Genomic DNA, 25,199 nt, shown 5'->3' with positions numbered 1-25,199 from the left:
AGTTCAATGTTTTTCCCAGCTTTAACAAAGGCTGTTTTTTGGCCACTCTTCCGTAAAGGCCAGCTGTATGGCCCTTACGGATTATTTTCATCATATGGACAGATACTCCAGTCTCTGATTGGGAACTCTGCAGCTCCTTCAGGGTCACCTTTGGTCTTTGTACTGCCGCTCTGATTAATGCCTCACTTGCCCGGGCTGAGAGTTTTGGTGGATGGCCCTCTCTTGGCAGGTTTATCGTGGGACCATGTTCTTTCCATTGATGATAATGGATTTGATGATGCTCCGGGGGATCATCAGAGATTGGGATTTTTTCTATAGAACCTAAAGCGGGCTTTACATGCTGTGACATCGCTAGCATCGGCTAGCGATGTCGAGCGCGATAACACCCGCCCCCGTCATATGTGCGATTTCGTGTGATCGCTGCCGTAGCGAACATTATCGCTACGGCAGCGTCACAAGCACATACCTGCTCTGCGACGTCTTTCTAAGGGGGCGGTTCATTTAGCGTCACAGCAGCGTCACTGAACCACTGCCCAATAGAAAAGGAGGGGAGGAGATGAGCAACCGGAACATGCCGCCCACCTCCTCCCTTCCTCCTTTTCCGGTGGAGGCAGGTAAGGAGATGTTTGTCGCTCCGGCGGTGTCACTCATAGCGATGTGTGATGCCGAAGGAACGACAAACAACATCGTACTTGTCGCTGCAGCGATATTAAGGAAATGAGCGACGTGTCAACGAGCAACGTTTTTTCACGTTTTTGTGCTTGTTGATCATCGCTCATTTGTGTTACACGCTGCGATGTCGGTAACGGCACCGGATGTGCGTCACTAACGACGTGACTCCAACGATATATTGTTACCGATATCGCAGTGTGTAAAGCACCCTTAAGCCTGACTTCTTCTCAACAACTTTGTCTCTGACTTGTTTGGACATCTCCTTGGTCTTCAGGGTGTTGTTTGGTTAGTGGAGCCTCTTGCTTAATAGTGTTACAGCCTCTGTGGCCTTTCAGAAAAGCTGTGTGTATACTGACAGACGCCGGGATACTTAGATTGCACACGGGTGGACTTCCTTTCACTAAGCATGTAACTTATGAAAGTAATTGCTTGCACCAGAAATTTTTAGTGACTTCACAGCAAAAGGGGTGAATAAATACACATGCAAATGACAATTTTAATTTATTTTATCCAATAGATTTAATTGTTGCCTATATTTTTCTCATTTTGACTATTTAGTGCTGATGTATCACACTCAAATCAGATTACAAAAATATTTAAACACATGTTGTAATGTAACAAAATAGGTAAACAGCCAAGAGGGTGAATATTTTTGCAAGGCATTGTAGTATTGTATACATTCCCTTAATTTGAGGTTGGGGATCTAAAGAGTTACAACCAGTATGGTAGCTTTACAATGGTAAGTCAGAATGAGAAAAAAAATGTTCATTTTCATTCCATGACTTCCCATTCTGTAAATAAATATATATAGAAATGGTAACATTCTATAAGATAATAATGTATATAGATCAGCTAATGATACATATACAGTATAAAACTTTAATTCTATGCAAAATGCTTATAAATATGCATGCTATGCATGTCCTAAGTCTGTAGGGAAATGAAATTGTAGAAGAAATCTGACATAGAATTATGTGCACCTGCAGACCATTTCTGATTGCCGCTTCAGGAATTCACACCAATAGCCATCAATCATATTATTTAGAGTTGAAAGGAGGGAGAGAGAGTTAGTATACATCCATCAGCAACAACAAAGTTTTACATATACAAATTCAATATTCTTAGGTGGATTCTTCAACATGAGGTAAAGGACTGTATTCACTATAGTTCAGTCTTTCCTCACAACTTCTCATTTGTAAATCTACATATATATCTATGGAATTATCAACACACACATAAAGACTGGTATGGCATGAGCTACACCGTAACCAGATGGCTAAAGTAAATCTATCAGTAATATCACCCTATATGGACAGGCAGATCTTTAACATGTAAATTCAGTGACACCTTCATATCTTCTATCTGTTGCTGCATTCCCAAGAAATTAGCAATTGTAATTCATATGCAAATAAGGTGTTTTCCAATAGTGAGGTGTGCAACCAAATGTAGAACTGGTGGAGGAAGGTTGAACTAGATGGACCTAGGTCTTTTTTCAGTCTAAGTCACTATGTAACTATGTAACATTTTTTTTTTTACTCCATATACATCATGTGAGTTAGGCCCCCTTGACATGTCAGTGATTCCGGTACATATGACGTCCGTTTTCATACGTACCAGAGACATGGACATACACAGACCCATTAAAATCAATAGTTCTCCACACACATCAGTGTTTTCACAATGACCATGTGTCTGTATGGAGCACACGTGTGCCCAAGTGTTCCGCACAGAGACAAGTTCGTTTTTCTCTGGCAGCACAGATGTCACCCAGAGCACACACTGATGTGATCCATGTGACATGTACCGGAGAATACACGTGTCTTTGAAATAAAATTATTTTCTATACTCCCTTCTCTCCAGCTCTCCTGTCTTCGATGCTAAACTGTGTTACAAATTTACAGCAAGCTTTGCTCATATAGCGAAATACTCGCACACCAAGTTACTCGTAAACTGAGGTTCCACTATAACTCTGTATGCTGGTTGCAAGCCAACATTCATGGAAGGTCATCATTTTTACTGTACAGAGCAGTGCAAATGCACTGCTCTGCTCTGTGCAGCACAAGTGATTGGATAACCACAGCTTAAAGTCCCCTAAAGGGACTAGTAAGAACAATAAAAAGTGATTTAGAAAAAATATGGAAAAATAAAAAATGCGTAATACTTTAAATCAATCCCTTTTGCCCCATTAAAAATAAAACAATTTAAAAAAAAAAAATAAAAATACACATATTTCTGCATTTAGAAATGTCTGATTTAGCAAAATATAAAATGAATTAATCTGGTTGGTAAACAGTGTAACAAAAAAAATTCAAAACGCTAATTTTTTTTTGTACACCACAACAAAAAAACGCAATGAGAGGCAATCAAAACATGGCATCTACCCAAAAATTCTATTAGTTAGAAACTAAAAAGTCGCCTAAGGGTGCAAAAAGTAAGCCATCACTTAGCTCCAGATCCCAAAAAATAAAACTTTACGATTCTTCAAAAATGGAGCCAAAAATGACATTTTCTAAAAAAAAGTCTGAAGTTTTTTCACTACTTAAATTAAAAGAAAACTATACATGTTTGGTATCTGCACACTCGTCCTGACCTGGAGAATCATACTGCCTGATCAGTTTTGCCATATAGTGAATGTTGTAAATAAAAAACAAAAAAAAAAACTATTGTGGAATTGCTCTTTTTTTTGCAATTTCACTACACTTGGAATTTTGTTGAGATTTTCCAATACACTATGTGGTACGGCTATATTGATGGAAAAATAAAAATGTTATGGCTCTTGGAAGAAGGGAAGGAAAAATTGCAAGTGCAAAAACGCAAAATAATCATGGCGTGAAGAGGTTAAAAAACTTTGAATCCTAGAAATTCCTAAAGAGGGAGAATGGGGGATATTATACTTTAAGACACTCTAATCACTTTCAGTTGATATGGCAACTACAACTTTATTATGTTCATAATTTTGAATTCTGCAGTAACTATAGCAACCACTATGAACAAAGGCTTAGTTTTTGATTTACCATGTTGGCATATCACTAATTAAATATCTAAAAATATTCCAAATATTATGTTCTTAATATGTTTAATATTAATGAGTCTGCTATTTCATTCAATTTACTTCAAAATTAGGCCACATTAGCCTAGACCGTTATGAAACCAACAATTTCTGTAAATTTAATATAGAAATATAGAGCACATACATTTGCCATGTAAAGAAACGCTTCCTTCAAGGAAAGGGCAAGAGAAGCTTGTGACAATGATTTATGCTCCTTCCCTCTTACCACGCTCAAGTACATCATCCTGCTTGACACGCGTATGTACATATTTCAAGCAAGCTCTGAGGACACCTGGTACAGTCAGTAAACTAAATTTATCCTTGTTCCTTCCATGAACATTGGCTAGGAAGGAAAGAGAGGACACATGGTCCCTCGATGCACAACAACTTGACGTGGTCGGGAAGGTTTTCAGGACGAGCTAAGTGTGGAAGCACAGGCTCGGAGACAAAATTAATTAAAACAGAATTTGACTGTCATCCAGACTTGCATTCCTCTAACTACAAAAGACAGCATGGCAGCTGCTAATCCTATAGGTCAACAAGTAATCATGTAATTTCTAGATGCTCCAGGATCCTCAAGACTGTTTGATGGAGATATAGAGAAACAGAATTCACCTATGGGAGCCCAAGTCATGGCTTTTAAAAATCTAGGAAAAAAGCTGAAGTGAGGATTACAATCTAATGTATTTATTTATTATTAAAGTCGAGGCATTTCAGTCAGTTCAATTATTTCATGATCTTCTGAAATCTAAAGTTTAAGGCAAAGGACTGTGAAAGCCAAAAGATAACTGGAATGGAAAAAGGCTCAATCCCATATCTAAAGTGCTCAAGTATTTTAGTCCAGTAATTCATAAGAATTAACAATATACATTCCAAAATTATATATATATATATATATATATATATATATATATATATATATATATATATATATTTAGTTATATATATTTATAGATTTATACACGTGCTTACTAATATTTTTATTTTTATTTACATATAAAAATACATTAAAGATATATATTTAGCTATATATATATATATATATATATATATATTATTGCATTATTGTATTATTGTATTATTATGTATTGTATTGTATTATTATAATGTTATATATATATATATATATATATATACATATATATATATATATATATATATATATATATATATATATATATATATATATATATTGTATATAGATATATATACTTATACACAAGCTCATTAATATATTTATTTATATTTATATATACTATACATATATATTCTAAGTATGAGATCTGGTTTGGCTAGTTGAGAGGCTAAGACTGGGATCTAAGGGGGAAGTTTTCTCTTTATGGAGTGGGACACACCAGGTCTGACATGGCAGTATGAGGAGACTTAAACGCCTTGCATGTAATAAGCAAATTGTCTCTTCAGAGAGGAAGATAACTTGAACTGTAGAGCCACCTATTGGAAGTAGCAGTCCTAAAAGTCAATATTGACCCTTTAAATGAGCCTTGCTATATGATTTAGGATTAGGGATGATTGAATACCTCAAATATTCGGCTTTGCAAATATTTTCCGAATACCTCGTCGCTATCCAACTATTCGATGCGCAATGTAAGTCTATGGGAACCCCAAATAGTACCGAATAGTTGTTATTCAGGTTTCCCATAGACTTACATTGGGCATCGAATATTCGCGAATAGTCGAACAGCGGCGAGGTATTAGGGAAATATTCGCGAAGCCAAATAATCGAAGTATTCGATCATCCCTACTTAGGATATATAAGCTAAACCAGAATATCAATTTGCAGACACTATGTTTCGGGGCATTGTCCCTTGTCAGTGCTAAGTATGAGATTTGGTTTAGCTAGGTGAGAGGCTAAGACTGGGATTTAAGTGGAATGTTTTCTCCTTTTGGAGTGTGACACATCAGGTCTGGCATGCCAGGAGGAGGAAACTCAAATGCCTTGCATGTAATATGCAAATTGCCTCTTCAGAGAGGAAGAAGACTTGAACTCTTGTGTCAACTATTGCAAGTAGCAATCCTAAAAGTCAATATTGACCCTTTAAATGAGCCTTGCTATATGACTTAAGATATATAAGCCAAACCAGAATCTCAATTTGCAAACACCATGTTTCGGGGTATTGCCCCTCGTCAGTGCTAAGTATAAGATCTGGTTTGGCTAGGTGAGAGGCTAAGACTGGGATCTAAGAGGGATGTTTTCTCCTTATGGAGAGTGACACCTCAGGTCTGGCATGCTAGTATGAGGAGACTTAAATGGGGAAGTTTTCTCCTGAGCCGAAAACCTAACAAGCACTTTAAAGGGTCTACCCTGCCTTTTTTTCCAGTGCTGCCACTGATTGCTCTCCATGTCAGATGAGGGTCATAGAGACTTGTAACAATCCTTTGTAGCGCTGAGGAGGAGTGTTGGGATTTCAGTGGGTAAATATAGTTGTTTTTTTTATTTTGAAGCTACGTTGAACCATCTTTATAAAGTAAAAAAAGTGGATAACCCCTTTAATTTACAAATATATAAGGGTGATATTGCCAATAATGTATACATTGGAATATGAAATGTAGGGATGTGCTAAAATAGCACTTCTAAAAATCTAAATAACTCTAAATTAGATTCTCTAGGAGCGGTCCATACATTGGACAATTTATTTCATTGAATCCAATCTGAATATATGAAAAATACAATGCCGAAAAGTATTATAGATCAATATATTCAGATTTCAATAACACCAACCAATTGTGAATAGGACAAATCCCAAATATCACATTTCATAACGATGCAACCTTCCAAAATAAAGGAGGGAAATTTGACAACTTTAAGATGCATAAACAGGACTCTGCGTACATTATAAGTGCCAATTTGTGAAATGTTTAGAAAATTCAGGCAATGAAATATAGTAATCAACGAGTCCAAGATGGTGAAAGATAGAATGCTTTGGTTTGGAATGGGATAAAGATTGTCATTAAGTTAACATAGTGCTGTAAATAGCTTTCTCCCCTCGCTTGTCCACTTCTCTTATTGTACACACAGAAGACATGTAATAGTTAGCTAGCCGACTGTAATTTTCTCTCTGTGGATTTCGTTAAAAATGTGTTTCTTTGTAGTAGTAAATGGTATGCCATTGTAATAACACTGATGTTTTTCAGAAACAAGTGTAAATGGTTAGCAGGGAAAAAAAACATGGCTACATTATGTATACATTTCATACTGCTCAATCAACATCATTGAGGTCTACAGAGTGTAGCTGAGTGTTTAGAAGGGTGGTTGTCTCGATTCCTCTGTGCAGGGCTTTTTGCACACAGGTGATGCTCTGTCGTGCCTTTCTGAACTTCAGAGCTGGCAGTGATATGTTTCCTTTGCGCAGAGCATCTTTTCATTTGGAGATGCTCTGCTGTGTTTCTTTGAACACTAGCTGACAGGTTGTTTGACAGCACAGGATTCCATGCAGGTTCTGGGAGGTGCTGGTTACTTAGGTGTTCCACCTTCCTGGTAATTACTCTTTACTGGGCATACTCTCCCAGAACCTCACCAGTTGTATTCTCTGATTCTGCAGTTGTGCTTTTGGCTTGCGTTCTGATCTAGTTTCTTGACCCCGGATCATTCATTGACTCCTCTCTGCCCACTCCTTGTTCTTGTTGTTATCTCCTGGCTTCTGACCTCGGACCATTACCTGACCACGTCTCTGTCTGCTCCCTGAATCTAATATGTACTCTCCTGGAATTCTGACCCTCGTCCTGTGACTTGACTGCGTTTCTGCTTACTCCCTGTGTCCTGTCATGCCCTCCTGTTTCCTGCCCCTGCTTGCCTGACTAGCCTTCCATCTATACTATCTGTAAGTAATACTTAGCATGACAGTGATCATCTCCTTTTCTTTTTAAGCAATGGCCTCTCACCAATTTTTTTTAGAAGAAATAAACCCAGACAATTATATTTTAACATATCTTCAATAGGTTCTAAATTTTATTCAGTTTTAGTCCAAAACAATTGTACGAGAAGGCACAAAGCTCAACAATAGGGATGGAAAACTGTATTTGAGTGGAGTTCAATTCTACTTGAATTTTAGAAAAATGCATATTATGGAGAATATCAATTACTTGTAATTTGCTTTGCAAAAATTCTGAAAAATAGCTTCCTGCGACCGCTATCTTGCTGAACAGTAGAAGGCTGGTCAATGGTAACAAAAACCCCAAAACATACTCACCTCACTGCTCAACTTTCCAGCTGCCCCCGAAGCTCCCTGGCCGCTCTCAGCTCTACCACACCTCTCTATGGTACTCGCTCAATATCTAAAAGAGTATTTTTTTTTTGCCATTTTATGCATGGCATGTTATGATCAGTAGAGGTCCAACCTCTGACAACCAGGGCAATACAGAAAATGAAGTTAACAAGGTCCCTTTGGCTTTAATCGTACACATTATCAATTTTGCCCATCTGCATTACAGCTTCATTCAAGTTCAATCTCCATCAGTCCTATGAGAACTGAATGAATCAGCAGTGGTGAAACATAATATATCTTCATTCATTTCACTCAATCCTGGCAAGAGATGAGCAAACCCGAAGTTCAGTGTTCGTACCAAAAACAGAATTTTGGTGCTTTACGTATACTGACCACTTGAGTGAGCATCGCTGTGCACTCGGTGCTCAGCCCAGTATGAATCACTTGCAGTGTTTGAACATCTCGCACTGGGGGTAACAACAGTGTAATTGACTATAGTGTGTACAAAATGGAAAAATATCGCCAATCTTCCGTTGGAAGGATTTTTACTATGGTTGGCTGCATATGGATGGAAACCCGAACTGCCCAATTAGTGACTTCCATTGGGGGGTTCAATCCAAGTCCAGTTCCCAAACAGAACTTTTCTAAAGTCCGTCTGAACCTGCCTAAATTAATTTCCACAGGTTCGCTTATCTCTAATCTTGACCATATGAAGGAGAAACAGGAGATCCAGACAAAATTCTGTGGATCTGTGGGAACCCAGCACTCAGACATTTGTCATGTAATCTGGGGATAGGTAATATCATTCATGAGAAATATTCTTTAATATTAGACTCCCATATAACTCAGATGAACGTTGGCCAAGCCTGCCTATTTCGTTGGGATTGGCTGTGTTAGGGGGCCTACTGACTCTTCTCCGACAGATGATGTTGAGGAGAGAATGAATGGGCTCTAGGACTTTCAACGACCATGCCGTTTATTTTAGAGAGCGGTCATGGAATTTCAACATGAGTGGTGGCAATCGGAAGATCTGGCGAAAACAGGATGGATGATGGTAAAAAATGAAGAGGCCAGAGAGGGGAGTTTAACTATATATATTTTTTTGTTCTATATTACATTTATTATGCTCTGGGATCTGGAAAGACACCGGAGTATAAAAATGGGCATTACATTTGTGAAGAATAATGTCTCCACAAATTGATTATCTCGAGAAAAATGATGTAAACAGTCTCTACTGTCTACCAAACAAATGTTTGGGTAACATATCTTATGCATATATCCAACTTAGTACACTAGGTGGACTAAAAGTCCCAGGAATATTATCAGGCAGTAAATAGTTCAATTATTCCAAATTTTTAAATTTTTATTTTTTTATAGATTAAAGCAACATACCACCAACGTGCATATACAGGTATAAGTACTTGACCAAATCGGTCGCATGCATATAAATACAGAGACAGTGTGTACAATAAACATATACAGTTGTCAAAAATGAAGGTTCACAAATAAGGGATGGAGTCAGAGCCCAAACGTATCTTTGGGACCACACAGAATGGTTCAGACAGCGCCACATAGTATCGAAGGAAGATTTCAGTCCATATAAGTCCAAAGAGGTATATAGGGATGCTCTCCAACAATTCCCTTTTTATTGATGAAAGTGAGCCTTCAACTTCATAGAAAAATAGATTATCTCCACCTCAAATAGATTATCTCCACCTCAACGCGTTTCCCCATACAAAACACCGTATGGTTCATCAGGAGGCCAAAGAGATATAGTTTCAGATATGCAGGTCCATGGCGCCATCAGCAGGGATCCATAGCAGGTAGACAATGCTGTAGATATATTACTGCCACAGTCCAGGGCGAGGCGTCATGCCTGAACCATTCTGTGTGGTCCCAAAGATAAGTTTGGGCTCTGACTCCATCCCTTATTTGTGAACCTTCATTTTTGACAACTGTATATGTTTATTGTACACACTGTCTCTGTATTTATATGCATGCGACCGATTTGGTCAAGTACTTATACCTGTATATGCACGTTGGTGGTATGTTGCTTTAATCTATAAAAAAATAAAAATTTATAAATTTGGAATAATTGAACTATTTATATATCCAACTTAGAACAGATAAGCCTGCTTTACACGTTGCAATTTCGCATACGATATTGTATGCGATTTGCAACGCCCCCATCGTATGTGTGGCACGTTCAATTTGTTGAACGTGCCGCACAAACGATTAACCCCCGTCACACGTACTTACCTTTCATACGACCTCGATGTGGGCGGCGAACGTCCACTTCCTGGAGTGGGAGGGACGTTCGGCGTCACATCGACGTCACGCGGCAGCCGGTCAATAGAAGCGGAGGGGCGGAGCTGAGCGGGACGTAAACATCCTGCCCACCTCCTTCCTTCTGCATTGTGGGCCGGGAGCCGCAGGATGTAGGTAAGATCTGTTCATTGTTCCCGGGGTGTCACACACTGCAATGTGTGCTACCCCGGGTACGATGAACAACCTGATGTGCAATTTTAGAGAAAGGTACAATGTGTATGCGATGAACGTTTTAACGTTCAATCGCTATCGCATGTACCTGTCACACACTGCAATGTACCTTACGATGCCGGATATGCGTCACTTACGACGTGACCCCGCCGACACATTGTAAGATACATTGCAGCGTGTAAAGCAGGCTTTAGGTTTTCACAACGACCATCAGAAACTTATAGTATATCCTAGCAATCAATATTAATTTCTCATGTTGGAACCCCCGCCCCATCATAAGTTAGAGATATACCAAGTGCTACATAGACATTGTGCTCTACCTACCGATTTATCGGCACGTTATGCATTTTGCGTATTACATGTTATACATATTGAAAGCTCCCTATACACATAGGAATACAATGCCTTAGCATTGTAACGTAGTAAAATCCAATGTAACCAGGTAGTAATTGTTCTAATATTCACAAATAACTTTTTAAATGGCTCAAATGAATAAATCCTTAAAGAATGACACAACTAATTGTTTAGTTGTCAGCTATGCAGCAACTCATGGAACGACTCGCTCTTATTATTCTTTACCTCTTTTAACAAAGGCTGCTAAATACGACCATACATAATTAGCTATCATTATCCATTCTTATGTGCAGTAATTAATAAGAAGGTAGAGCCCAATTAAATGTACAATTGCAGATAAAAGACAGTTTTGCGGAATCTTGTGTAACCTATATGACCACCATCCTATATTTAGGCACTATCTGTATGATCCTACATCATACATGGTATCATATACAGGCTCCTTGTCAGAGTCAATTAACTCTATTATTATTGCCTTGGTATCACAGGAGCACTAAACTGTGGATTAAGCCAATAAACAAACACACAAGCCCCTATAAATTATACACATTTATATACATATTATCCAATGTAATTATACATTCTTAGTCTTTGTTTGTATAAAATATATCAGAATACATAGACCTTCATTAATTAATCAGCCTCATTACCTAAGCTGATAGGCAAGTGTGAAAATAGCAAATGGTAATTTAGAAAAATCCAACTTTTGGTCTGAGATCATAGTCATGCAAATGCAGGGATATAGCTATAGCCATTGCCAAATATTAAGAAAATGTGGTTTTCCTGCACTCATACACTTTGTGCCCTGGTTTAAATCACCAAACCCTTTGAAAGAATTATAGCACAGTCCACGGTCAGGCGCCAACCTTCCCTGGTTCCTTCACAGTGTTCTTCAAAGGTTCAGTGAGCCAATCGGAGAAACAGATGGTGGCAAAATATTTCAATAATTCTGTGGGGTTTAAGGTAGCACCCACTGATACATATACCATATTTGAAAATCAGTAAATGATGGAAATATCTTACTTGTGTCACAATACGTTTACAAAAGTTTTCAAATTGGTAAAGTACCATGAAAAAAAAAAAATTGTAATAAAAACAATGACCACTAGGTGCACTAAAGAACATTCTAATTTATATACTACTTTGATATGTAGAACCCTTGATATTTCAATACTTTTAGAGTGTTGACTCTAAAATATAAGAATAACGTTTGCTGTTAGAAAGTTGTACGCCACTCCTTTTCTACATGTAAGCAGTCATATAGAGACAAGCATTTCTATGTCTAGATGGTTGAGGGATGCACAGAGTGGCATCTCAGACCACTAATAGTCTTTGGGCCACAGAGAGTGTGTTCCCAGCATTGGATACTTTCTGATGGTATGGACTGTCTGACCATCTAATGTCTTACTGTCCTTTCAACTTTCCCCTAACATAATCTGGATTGGGGATACTGATTGGTGGGATTCCCAGCATGCCCAATCCAGATTTAGTCAGGGCAAATTTAGAAGAACAGTTTGGACCTAGATATTTCGACGCTCCAACATCGAAGGACCCAAGGATTGCTTTGCATGTGGTTTGCTGTGCCATTATGTGCAGCCCCCAGCCATCTAGGTAAAGAAATATTTGTCTGCTTGTGGCTTGTCACAGGTTGCTGTCATGTCATCAAGAAGAGGGTTGGCACGAAGCTCACAAATAGGGATGTTAAGGTTCTAATGGTACATTTTGTATTTCCATTTCCCCATTTATCATATTAGGGTATGATTATATAAGTTAGAGGTAACTTTTGGACCCCATCATTGTAGTTTATGGGAGACGTGATATGCTGGACTGTCACCATGACACCAATGATCTACAATGTACAGAGCCCCCGAAATCCATGGTGTTCTCTATGATTAGAGAAAGAAATGAACTATTTTTTCACTGATAGGTTTGAGACTTTGAATCATTCAAGGCATAGGCATTTGACATGCAGTAAATGTCTTAGATGGAAAAGTACTCCCAAGCCTTATTGCTGCTTTTGTGAATCATTCTATATGGATTTGTGGCTACTGAGCCAAAAAAATCTGTACACCTCTAATCTAACATATATGGGTGACTTATAAAATATATTAATAAAAGTAAATTCACAGAGGGCTCTGCAGAGTCCCATTCTGAGAATTAGTAAGACTGCCAATAGTAAGCAAGTTTTCACCAATCCTATATAGAGGTGATATCGTCATATCTTGGTACTGTAGAGTGGTACGGGGCAGTAGTTGTGGGAGAAAGATTGACTGCCCAGAATGCTACATAATAGACATGGTGCTGTCTGGGTGTGTGGGCTTGTGTTGTGGGGACTGTATGCCTGAGTAGGCTGCCTGTAGCAATTGGCATAGACTGGCCAAAACCAAACGATGACGTGCTGCCACAAGGAGACCACCAGTTCAATTTCAACAACAGCGCTTTACTTAACAATACAACTTCATGGACTTTAAAAACAAGTTAGCGGGTATACATCTTTCAGCAAATGTCAGTTGTATTCAGACACATTAGCAGTTCCCACTAGTTTGTTTCCATTCTTACTGGTCCTGGGAGTCCCAGCACAATTCAGCCTTATGCTACAGTCCAATTCTTGAAAGTCACTTTGTCTTTCCATGGTTCCCTGTCTCTTCTCATAGAGGAGGGGATAACAGGTTTAGCCACTACAGTCACTGTGTAACCTTGTGCAACCAGATGATTCCAAGTCCAGGTCTCTTCTCCTCATAGAGGAAGATAGTAAAGGGTAGTCAGTAGGGCCAGAGTAGGGTAGTAAGTAGGGCCAGAGTAGGTAGTCAGTAAGGCCAGAGTAGGGTAGTCAGTAGGGCCAGAGTAGGGTAGTCAGTAGGGCCAGAGTAGGCAGTCAGTAGGGCCAGAGCAGAGTTTTGCTCTCTCAGACGCTTGAGGAGATTCCATCTGGGGAAAGCCAACTTTGCTCATGTACTAATCCGTTCTGACTTCCGACTCATTATCTTTGTTGCTTAAGTCTCGTCCTCCAGACCCTTCTGTCTGGGGCCACTCTGTTTGAAGGAGGATCACAAGTCTCAGCGTTGTCTCACGTTCTATATCTTGGTAATCCACTTTTGAATCACGCTATTTTGCCTCCGGTCTCTCCTTTCCCCACAAATTACCCACTACATGCAGCCTTGATGACCTACCGATTATACGCTGTACCTATCACAAACTGGGTCTTCACTAACTTTCTAGAAGGAACCGTCTTTTTTCCTATCAGCTAGCCTTTCTCATTGTGGGCTAGTCCCAATGCTTAACTACTTCTTGCTCTACAGCCTGGCAACTACATATGCAATTATATTACACATTACGCAGCAACACATTACATCACATTACTTGCAAAAGACGCAGCACACAAATCATATTACACTATGTGTGATTGGTGTCTTGAGGGAAAGGAATATGACAGCACTCGGTCCACCTCCTTATAGTATACCCCCATGAAGCTTTTTTTTTTACTAGAATTGAAATCTGCGTAAAAATATTTATTTTATTTATAATATCTCCCTATAACTCCCAACAACATTTGCCAGAAAAGACCGATGCAAACTTAGAAAGGAACATCTAAATGCACACTTTTCATTCTGATTAACAGACTTCCATTTACATTTTTGCATAAACATGAGTCGATATAATTCACGCCACATATGCATGCTTTGATTGGCAAGCATTGTGTCTCCTTGCGGTACATATCCTATGGATAAAACAGTTTTCAGATGCTTAAAAATACTGTGACCGAGAGAATTGAAGGGCTAGCCTAGGAAAGAATATGAACTAATTCTTCAGATTGTTTTTGTGCAGCGTTCAGCAGATGTTCTGCATGGCTGGATAGGACTTGACAAGCACTGCCTATTAGCTAGTCTATAAGTCTATGAAACCACAGAAAATCAAAGTTATTGCTAATTTGTTCTGCAAGTCGATTTGTACTTTGAAGAATGAATATTAATAATCTGTCACTGTTTTATTTGGAAAAAACATAGCGCATCAAAAGATAATGGAACCTATCTTCTAACGCCCAGCGCCTTCATTGTAATTCAGTCATGTCAAATTAGCTATCTTGTTCCACCAACCTTCTGCATTAAGCTCTCCACCTACAACTTGGTGATTTTCTCAATTTATTTTGAACAACTTAATGCATTTAAGTCAGAATAGACTATTCCCCGGGAAAAAACAGCAATAGAGATAAGATAGAAACTCATAATTTAGTGCAATGAATTCAGCTAGCGGGAAAAGCAGGCAATCGCTTGCATCTGGTAAGCAACTTAGCTTTCATAGGTTGCAATGGTCTCGTAGTCATGGTAATTTCCATATCACTGTGTTCTTTGTAAATATACAATGTAATGTGACAATAATAAAGAAGATTATTTAGACATGCGGGCACATGTTTGCATCCATTTCCATGTCTATGACAGGCTACAGAGAGAAGAAGGCTCACAGGAATATCATTGATGATAGATACTCCACATAGAAGAACAGATATAAACAAGGATGAAACATTTTTTTATTTGCAGAAATATGGGATGTATCTTATATTGCAATTTGGCTAAATTTAAGAGGACATGTCACTTGGTAAAAAAAAATAGTTAAGTGCCTTGTAAAAATGTCAGTTTAGCTTTCAGCAGCTCCTGACTCCTGGTCAGGTGTTTCCAGTTTGGACCGCTCCCAGGTCCTATATATACCCTCTACTTCCACCAGACGGTGCGAGTTATTTTCTATCATTTGGCAGCTTGGTCAGGAGGTGTAAGGAGCTGCAGAGACCCTTTCTCTGTTGTGCTTTTTGGCTGCAGCAGTTCATCATATGCTTGCTACGGTATGGATGTTACCCAGTAGTTTGTTTGCCTCCCCCTTTTATGTCATTTTTCCTTGTGCACTTTTAGTGGCTCCTTTGTGTATGTTTGCCATGTGTACGAGTTGTCACCCCTGTTAGTCTTTATTTGTTGGTGGTGTTGTTGACTTCTGTTCTTGCCTCTTCCCCCCCGGGTGGTGAGTTGTGGAGGGGGGGTCTTACCATCAGGAAGAAGGACAGGAGATAGGGCCAGGTTGGGGGCCCAGACCTCCCTACCTTCAAGAGTACCTCCGGGTGTGAAGGGGATAGCTTTCCCTGTGTTCCCAAGTCACCCATGACAAAAAATCCCTGAGCTTCTCTGATTCTAGCACTTTTTTTCCGCTTTGTGCCACGTAACTCCACTGCAGAGATATTCACATATATAGCTTTTGGAGAAGAGCATGTGAAATCTCTGTTTGCAGACCAACTGTGGATTTCTAGAGTCTTCTCTGTGGACATATGCTTTCATTACTTCCTCCAAGATGCTACCAATCACAGCTTAGCAGTGTCTGATACTTCTAGATCAACAGCCGAGTTGGTTTTGGCAGAGTCTGGGAGGGAAGAGTGAAAGTGCACACCCACTGAGAAGACTGAAGAAATGCCCAGTTGTCCTGCAAGCAGTGATGTCACATAGGGCTCTCCAAAATCTATAACTGTGAATATCTGTGCATTGGAGTGATGCAATACGAAACATAAAGAAGCATCAGAAGCAGGGAGCTCAGAGATTTTTACAAGGTCTATAAGGGAGTGTTTGTCAGCTCACCAACCCAGATACTTCCTCATGTATGCTCAGAATCATGTCCTGACCAGACCAAAGCAATCCCAGGGAAGAAGAAAACATGGTTCCAGCTCCAGTTAGGAGTAGAGAAAAACTTTTCACTTTATTCCATTTTCAGTTATAAAAATTCAATACAAACATGGGGGGAGAGAAGGAAATCGGCAACGCAATTAGAACGTAACTACGTTCTTTCTCAAAGCCTTCCTCAAGGCCTCATCAAGATTAGCGACCCTATTGGACCGGACCGGCCTTTAGGTGAGTATAATAAAAGGTCTTTTTTTGTGTTTTACAGATCAGCTTATGCATTTATGTACAGTATTCTAGAATAAGGGCTAAAAAACTAAAATAATGGGAAAAACCTGGTGACAGGTTCTTTTACGGAGTGGTGGATTGGTACCTATTGGTTGTAATACCAGTTTGGGGCATAGCATCGACCCCATTTTAGTATTTCTGTGACACCATGTGAGAAGCAGACAGAAGTGTTGCAGGTTCAGTCAGGTTTAAGTCTCCTAATAGACCTAAAAAAAATTAAATATAAAATATAATAAAATGTTTAGAAACATAAAAAAAGTTCTGTCTTCCCAGCCTGATATCATTGTATAGAATATTCATTTTAGAATAATTACATTTGCATACATTGAAAGACAGCATGAAAGATGACATTATGTATTACTCTACATGCATCCGATGAGAACACCGGATAATCACATGGACGCCCTCCCCTGCAGAAGGGTCTATTCAGTGCACAGTACATGTCAATGCACGTCAAATTGTAAATGACATATCATTCCCCCTCATGTCTTTAGAACTTCGTGTACAATGAACATACTAATGATTTAATAGAGTGTTGCATAGATTGGAAGGTGTTGCTGGTATATACTGTATAGCTACAATGGGGAAAGAAAGTATTTAGTCAGCCACCAATTGTGCAAGTTCTCCCTCTTAAAAAGAGACCTGTAATTGACATCATAGGTGACCACAACTATGAGAGACAAAATAAGAAAACAAATCCAGAATATCACCTTGTCTGATTTGACAAATTATAGTGGAAAATAAGTATTTTGTCACCTAAAAACAAGCAAGATTTCTGGCTCTCACAGACCTGTAACTTCTTCTATAAGAGGCTCCTCTGTCCTTCACTCATTACCTGTAGTAATGGCACCTCTTTGAATTGGTGGCTGACTAAATACTTTTTCCCCCCACTGTATAACAACCAGTATCCACCTTTATTGGGTGAAGAAATGCTCAAAATATTAATGAACAGGTCACAATTATTGGTATATTTATAAAATTTACCTATCCCAAATTAAAAAACAACAAAAAATCAAAAACAAAATTAAAACAAAATATTTTGGATATTTCTGTGTCACTCATGGTATTTTGTAGCCAGTTCAAATAGTATTTTGCAACAAAGTTATGAAATATCATATACTACTAGTTAGATTTGCTATATTTCCTACTGGATGTGTGATGCTTTCAGTATAGTTTTGTGGTTACATTTTCTATCAATCTGTTGATACGGTGCAGATGAAAAGTTGCATTTCATGGCTGTAGCTTACAAGTAACTGCCCATAACTCTGTCCAGTCCACAAACGTGAATCACAAAGTGACATGTATGGCGGAAAGGGTAATTCTTTATGGTAGATATACATAGTAACTCACTGTTATGAAGCGTACACCATTCTTTTTACAGAACCCTCCCTCCCAACAAAACTAGTAGCACAATCATGTGGGCCACAGTCTATAAAATAATACTGACTATTGTTCAGCCAATGGTCACACCATCCCTTGGGTAATCCATTCAAGGTAAAGATGAAGTGACCTGACTGTATTGTGCCCATACTCTACAGTCTGTGTTTTGCTCTTAATTCCCTGCTGGATTGTGGGTCTCCTAACCACAACTAACAGGCCGACATATGACTTTGAGGTTGATAGTTCAGGTCTGGAGATCCACAGTAAGGCTGCGAATAGAAGGCATAACACAAGCTGTAAAATACGGCTGCTGTACGGTAATGCGACTGCGTTAAGACTATATTTACGGAAATATATTTTGGATCAATGTTCTGCCCATTTGTACAGTAAGCTGCATTTACACAGAGAAAGGAAGGAAGGAAGGAAGGAAGGAAGGAAGGATGGAAGGAAGGAAGGAAGGAAGGAAAGAATAAAGACTTGGAAGGAAGGAAGGAATAAAGAAAGATGTGAAAGGAAGGAAGGAATAAAGAAAGATGTGGAAGGAAGGAAGGAAGGAAGGAAGAAAGATGTGGAAGGAAGGAAGGAAGGAAGGAAGGAAGAAAAATGTGGAAGGGCGGAAGAAAGAAAGAAAGATGTGGAAAGAAGGAAGGAAAAAAAGAAAGAAAGATGTGGAAGGAAGGAAGGAATGAAGGAAGAAATAAAGAAAGATGTGGAAGGAAGGAAGGAAGATGTGGAAGGAAGGAAGAAAGAAAGAAAGATGTGTAAGGAAGGAAGAAAGAAAGAAAGATGTGGAAGAAAGGAAGAAAGAAAGATGTGGAAGGAAAGAAGGAAGAAAGAAAGATGTGGAAGAAAGAAAGGAAGGAAAGAAGGAAAGAAGGAAGGAAAGAAGAAAGATGACATTATGAGTAGATTCCTAAATACCCTTAATTTTAAATCAAATTATTTTTGCCTAGGGAGATAATCAATACAAAATTTAAATAACAGGCACCTTGTTACACTGACAGGGAAGTGTCCTAGAATGTAAATAGGAAAAGTGCCTGAAAGCATGTGCAGTAGGAAGCATCTCTTCTCCCTTCATGAATAAAAGATGTGTTGTAATAATCAAGGTGATGAGGTTACTATACACCCTGTCTTTCTGAATGCTGACCAGCTGCTGTGACCTGGATCTACAGCAGAGCTTCCGGCTGCACATGATGGAAGGAACAGAGGTTCCTTCCTACTGCACATATAGGAGGGGAAGAGCTTCCTACTGCACATATAGGAGGGGAAGAGCTTCCTACTGCACATATAGGAGGGGAAGAGCTTCCTACTACATATGTATGAGGGGAAGAGCTTCCTACTGCATATGTATGAGGGGAAGAGCTTCCTACTTCATATATAGGAGGGGAAGAGCCAGTGGCGTAATTAGAGTTGGATGGGCCCCGATGCAAAGTTCGGACCTGGGCCCCTACTCTACGTACACCGACACTTAGGGTATAGGATAATGACTCTGACACTTGGCTCTTTCCCTCAGCACCCAGCTTCCCTATGTTCTGATATCCATCTTGTCCTCGGCACCCAGCTTCCCCATGCTCTGCTATACATCTTTCCCTCAGCACCCAGCTTTCTCATATCAGAGCATGGGAAAGCTGGGTGCTGAGGGAAAGAGCCCTTTTCCTTCAGCACAAAATGTTCCTATCCCCTGTTTGTATCTTTGTCCCCCCTTGTATATAGTTTTCCCAAATACTATCATGGCCCCCACATAGCCTTCCATATAGTATAAAGGGTCCCAAATAACCTTTCATATATTAGAATGCAGCTCGATAGTCCTCCATGTATTATAATGCATTTCCCATAGTTCTCCATGTATTATAATTCACTCCATAGTACTCCATATATTATAATTCACCCCAGGCCTCCATGTATGATGCAGCCAGCCCCCCAAGCTCCATGTATACTGCTGGCAGCCTCCCATGCTCCATGTGTACTGCTGGCAGCCCCCCATGCTCCATGTATACTGCTGGCAGCCCCCCATGCTCCATGTATACTGCTGGCAGCCTTCCATGCTCCATATATACTGCTGGCAGACCCCCATGCTACATGTATACTGCTGGGAGCCCCCCCATGCTCCATGTATACTGCTGGGAGCCCCCCCATGCTCCATGAATACTGCTTGGAGCCCCCCATGCTCCATATATACTGCTGGCAGCCTCCCATGCTCCATGTGTACTGCTGGCAGCCCCCCATGCTCCATGTATACTGCTGGCAGCCACCCATGCTCCATGTATACTGCTGGCAGCCTTCCATGCTCGATATATACTGCTGGCAGCCCCCCATGCTACATGTATACTGCTGGGAGCCCCCCATGCTCCATGTATACTGCTGGGAGCCCCCCATGCTCCATGTATACTGCTGGCAGCCCCTCATGCTCCATGTATACTGCTGGCAGCCCCCCCCATGCTCCATGTATACTGCTGGCAGCCCCCCATGCTACATGTATAATGCTGGCAGCCCCCCCATGCTCCATGTATACTGCTGGCAGCCCCCCCATGCTCCATGTATACTGCTGGCAGCCCCCCCATGCTCCATGTATAATGCAGGCAGCCCCCCATGCTCCATGTATACTGCTGGCAGCCTCCCCCATGCTCCATGTATAATGCAGGCAGCCCCCCATGCTTCATGTATACTACTGGCAGCCCCCCATGCTCCATGTATACTGCTTGCAGCCCCCCATGCTTCCTCCCCATTGTTTTAAAAAAAACAAACAAAAAAACCCAAAAAAAACAAACAAGTTTTTACCTCTCTCCTCGTTCCCCGGCTGCTGTCCTTACGTCTCCGGGTTCCCCCGCTGCTCCATCATCTCTTCTCCATTCCTTAGTGCCTGCTGATCTGCAGAGCGGGCCCCTAAGCTGCCGGGCCGGGTCGCAGTTGTGACCTCTGCAACCGCGATAGTTACGCCCCTGGGAAGAGCTTCCTACTGCACATGATGGAGGGATAGAGCTTCCCACTGCACATGATGGAAGGGCAGAGCTTCCTACTGCACATGATGGAAGGGCAGAGCTTCCTACTGCACATGATGGAAGGACAGAGCTTCCTACTGCACATTATGGAAGGGAAGAGCTTCCTACTGCACATGATGCAAGGGCAGAGCTTCCCACTGCACATGATGGAAGGGCAGAGCTTCCCACTGCACATGATGGAAGGGCAGAGCTTCCTACTGCACATGATGCAAGGGCAGAGCTTCCCACTGCACATGATGGAAGGGCAGAGCTTCCCACTGCACATGATGGAAGGGCAGAGCTTCCTACTGCACATGATGGAAGGGCAGAGCTTCCCACTGCACATGATGGAAGGGCAGAGCTTCCTACTGCACATGATGCAAGGGCAGAGCTTCCCACTGCACATGATGGAAGGGCAGAGCTTCCCACTGCACATGATGGAAGGGCAGAGCTTCCTACTGCACATGATGGAAGGGCAGAGCTTCCCACTGCACATGATGGAAGGGCAGAGCTTCCTACTGCACATGATGGAAGGGCAGAGCTTCCCACTGCACATGATGGAAGGGCAGAGCTTCCTACTGCACATGATGGAAGGGCAGAGCTTCCTACTGTACATGATGGAAGGGCAGAGCTTCCTACTGTACATGATGGAAGGGCAGAGCTTCCTACTGCACATGATGGAAGGGCAGAGCTTCCTACTGTACATGGTTATTATTAGCAGCTTTGATTGGTTCTTATAGGAAAGAAAGAAATTCATAGTTTAACAAGCTTATGTGTGAGGTAATATGATGTCAATGGAGAATGATAGAGACAGACATAGACAGACAGACAAAGAGACAGAGGCAGACAGACACAGACAAGGAAAGAGACAGGCACAGACAGACAGGGAAAGTGACAGAGAGAGAGACAGACAGAGACACAGACAGAGAAACAGACAGCGAGACAGATAAAGACAGACAGAGACAGATGGGGAAAGAGACAGATGGGGAAAGAGACAGACGGGGAAGAAACAGACGGGGAAAGAGACAGACTGGGAAAAAGACAGACAGAATCAGGCAGACAGGGAAAGAGATAGACAGAGAGACAGGGAAAGACAGACAGGGAAAGAGATAAACGGGGAAAGAGACAGACCTGGAAAAGATGATTAAGGACTGTGGTTTTTATTTATCTAGTCTGAAATGTGTCAAGCACCTATGCTTTGGGGTTCATAATGGAATTTTTTGTAATATAGTTTTTAAATGACCAAATAACGTTTTTTGGATTTTATTACATTGGAATTGGTGCTGGATCCATCCTCCTTCTTTTTCCAGACCTGGAAAAGAGACACACCAGGGAAAGAGACAGACCTGGGAAAGAGACGGACTTGGAAAGAGACAGACGAGCAAAGAGACAGACGGGCAAAGAGACAGACTGAGAAAGAGACAGACGGGCAAAGAGACAAATGGGGACTGAGACAGACGGAGACAGAGACAGATGGGGAAAGAGACAGGGAAAGAGATAGAGATAGACAGACAGACTCAGATAGAGACAAATAGACAGAGATAGAGAGAGACAGACATACACACAAACAGACACAGAGATAGAGAGACAGAGAGACTGATACAGAGACAGACAGAGAAATAAACACAGAGACAGAGACATAGACACAGACAGACACAGAGACAGACAAGTAAAGAGACAGAGAGAGACACACAGACAGAGACTGGGAGAGAGACAGAGACAGTTACTATCCCAGGCAATGCCCGGGTACTTATAAGCTAGTTGCTTATAATGGGGAAAAACCATGGCAAAAGCGTTGAAGGAATTCACATACTGCAGTTTATTTTCTGCTGCAAATCTGCCAGGAAAAATAACTGAACATGTGCACTACACTTTACGTTTCTCCTTGACTTTGCTGTCATAAGTATTTGCTTGCAGTTTTGTGACAAAACTGCACTTTAAAAAAAAATGCATAAAAAAAACCGCAATAAAACCTCACTGTGTGCTTACTACAAACACATTATTACAATATTATTGTTATGCTTCATCAGACGGTTTCTCTAAATTTCTCTGCAAAACAGCAATTAGGTACGAATGTGTGAGCGGCCAAACAATCAATCTTTGCTTAAAACCGGAATATTAATGTATTGAATTAATGTTGTGTAATTGCTATACAGAGATGTCTTGTGAAATTACATGACTTAGAAAAATTAGCATCCATTAACCTGGGAATACATTTATAATTGCACTTAGGTACATTGGAGGCAGCGCCGTGAAGTGATCAGTATGTTAATTGTCGAATTTCAGGCTGCAAATTCCAAATCAGATGAAAGAGGAGAAATAATAATCAGCGCCCCACTGTAAAAGGAAAAAAAATAAGACGGCTGCCGTGTATTATGGCTTTCGGAGATGGCAACCTGTGGTAACATAATGGCTTCCGCCCAAGTGTAATCACACGAGCAGGCGCTGTGCACGGACGGAGGAGCACGGAGAGCACTGCCAGGATTGCATAGCTCAGCACATGACTGCTGTGAGCTGTACTTCTCCCCTGCTCAGCAAACTGCAGCATCGCTCCTTGTAGCAACATGTCAGCCATTGGCTTCTCCCTGACACGTGACGGATAAAGCCTTTTTTTTCGGTGTGTGTCTTTTTTTCCTCGCCAATCTGTGTGCGGGGCACTGATAGGCCAAGCTGATGCGCAGGCAATTTATCATCTTGATCTCCCACTGAGTCAGGGAGCTCTTCTGTCACCAGTATTGATTTCAGAGGATGGACTAAATTTCCTAGGATTTCCATTAAGAATTAAGAAAAAAAAGCTATAAGCACGCAGGGTAGCCAGGCAGACATGGATATGAGATGGCACTGTGAAACCTTCCAGGTAGCGACTTCTATCACAGGCTGATCACTGCAGCATGGAGGGTGTGAAACACAGATAGAAGGGGGTGGGAGAAACTAGTTCACCGAATTGCACAAATTTATATTGTATCATTTTTGTGTGTTTTTTGTCTTTACGTACGCGGAGAGATTGCATGATATTAATATTAAAGGCACATGTTTGCATGATCCGTGCATTGCTTTCTATGGGTTTCCTTGTCTCGTGGAAGGAAAAGGCTTCCTTTCTCCCTTTCTTTTTCTCCCCTCGTCTTTGTCCTGGCAGCATGAGCCTCACTATATGGAGGGTTTTCCAGCATGTCGGCTACAACCCTGTACAGTAAATGACAGCACCAGTGAAAACACCATCCACCGCGTGATAGACAGCCTGCGATGATAATCTAATTATTTTGGGAAAGAACGTAATCCTTGACCGCGACTGCTTTTTTTTTTCTTTTATTTTTTTTTTTTGTTCTCCTTCGCTTTGATTGTTCAGTCTAGTGCATGCAGACAATATATTACATGCTTGTAAAAAAAACTGTAACATGCAAAACAAAAAAAAAGCTTTTTATATTCAGTATATATAAGATCTGTGCATATCAAAATGATTATAATTATACTATCCTTATTTATGTTTTTTTATTTATTTTTTTAATACTAAATATTTACTATATATTTGACTTAAAAATAAAAATTAATTTTAGGAATGCTAATTTTAATCCAGGTTTTTCTATTACTCTCTGTACCTAATGCATCTGTTTATATAAGCACTTATATATTTTTTTTTATTTTCATTTTTAAGATTTTTGAAAGATAGCAATTGCAATCTGTGTACCTAATGCATCTGTTATATAAGCACCTAATTTTTTTCGTTTTATTTTCACCTAGTTTTTTAAGGATTTTTGAAAGATAGGAACGGCAAAAAAACTGTTGTTATATAAGCAGCACCTAATTTTTTTTTTTATTCTGACCTAGTTTTTTTTTAAAGATTCTTAAAGATAGGAATGGAAAAAAAAACAGTTATTATATAAGTAGCACCTAATTTTTTTTATTCTGACCTACTTTTTAAAAGATTTTTTGAAGATTTTTGGAAGATAGGCACAACAAAAAAAATGTTATATAAACAGCACCTAATTTTTTTTTAATCTGCCTAGTTTTTTTTTAAAGATTTTTCAAACATAGGAAAGGCAAAAAAAACCCCTGTTGTTATATAAACAGCACTTATTTTTTTTTTTTTTAATCTGCCTAGTTTTTT

At 40.1% G+C, this 25,199-nt stretch overlaps 1 protein-coding gene across 15 annotated transcripts in view; it reads left to right on the top strand.

The window, feature by feature from the left end:
• NRXN1 (neurexin 1) overlaps window positions 1-25,199 on the top strand; it is a 2,061,945-nt gene that overhangs the window by 1,941,195 nt on the left and 95,551 nt on the right. Inside the window, exon 1 of one of the 15 annotated variants that reach the window (XM_075339234.1) lies at window positions 23,767-23,951. The exons of the other annotated variants lie outside the window; for them this stretch is intronic. Coding sequence (XP_075195349.1) covers window positions 23,919-23,951 — 33 coding nt within the window. The 5' untranslated portion in view covers window positions 23,767-23,918. Of the gene's footprint in view, window positions 1-23,766; window positions 23,952-25,199 lie in introns of those variants that run through there. 15 annotated transcript variants of the gene reach the window in all.

This window comes from Anomaloglossus baeobatrachus, chromosome 3 (genome assembly GCF_048569485.1).
Source record: "Anomaloglossus baeobatrachus isolate aAnoBae1 chromosome 3, aAnoBae1.hap1, whole genome shotgun sequence".
Classification (NCBI taxonomy): domain Eukaryota; kingdom Metazoa; phylum Chordata; class Amphibia; order Anura; family Aromobatidae; genus Anomaloglossus; species Anomaloglossus baeobatrachus.
The sequence above is the reverse complement of the archived record's forward strand: the minus strand, read 5'-3'. Positions and strand labels throughout refer to the sequence as shown.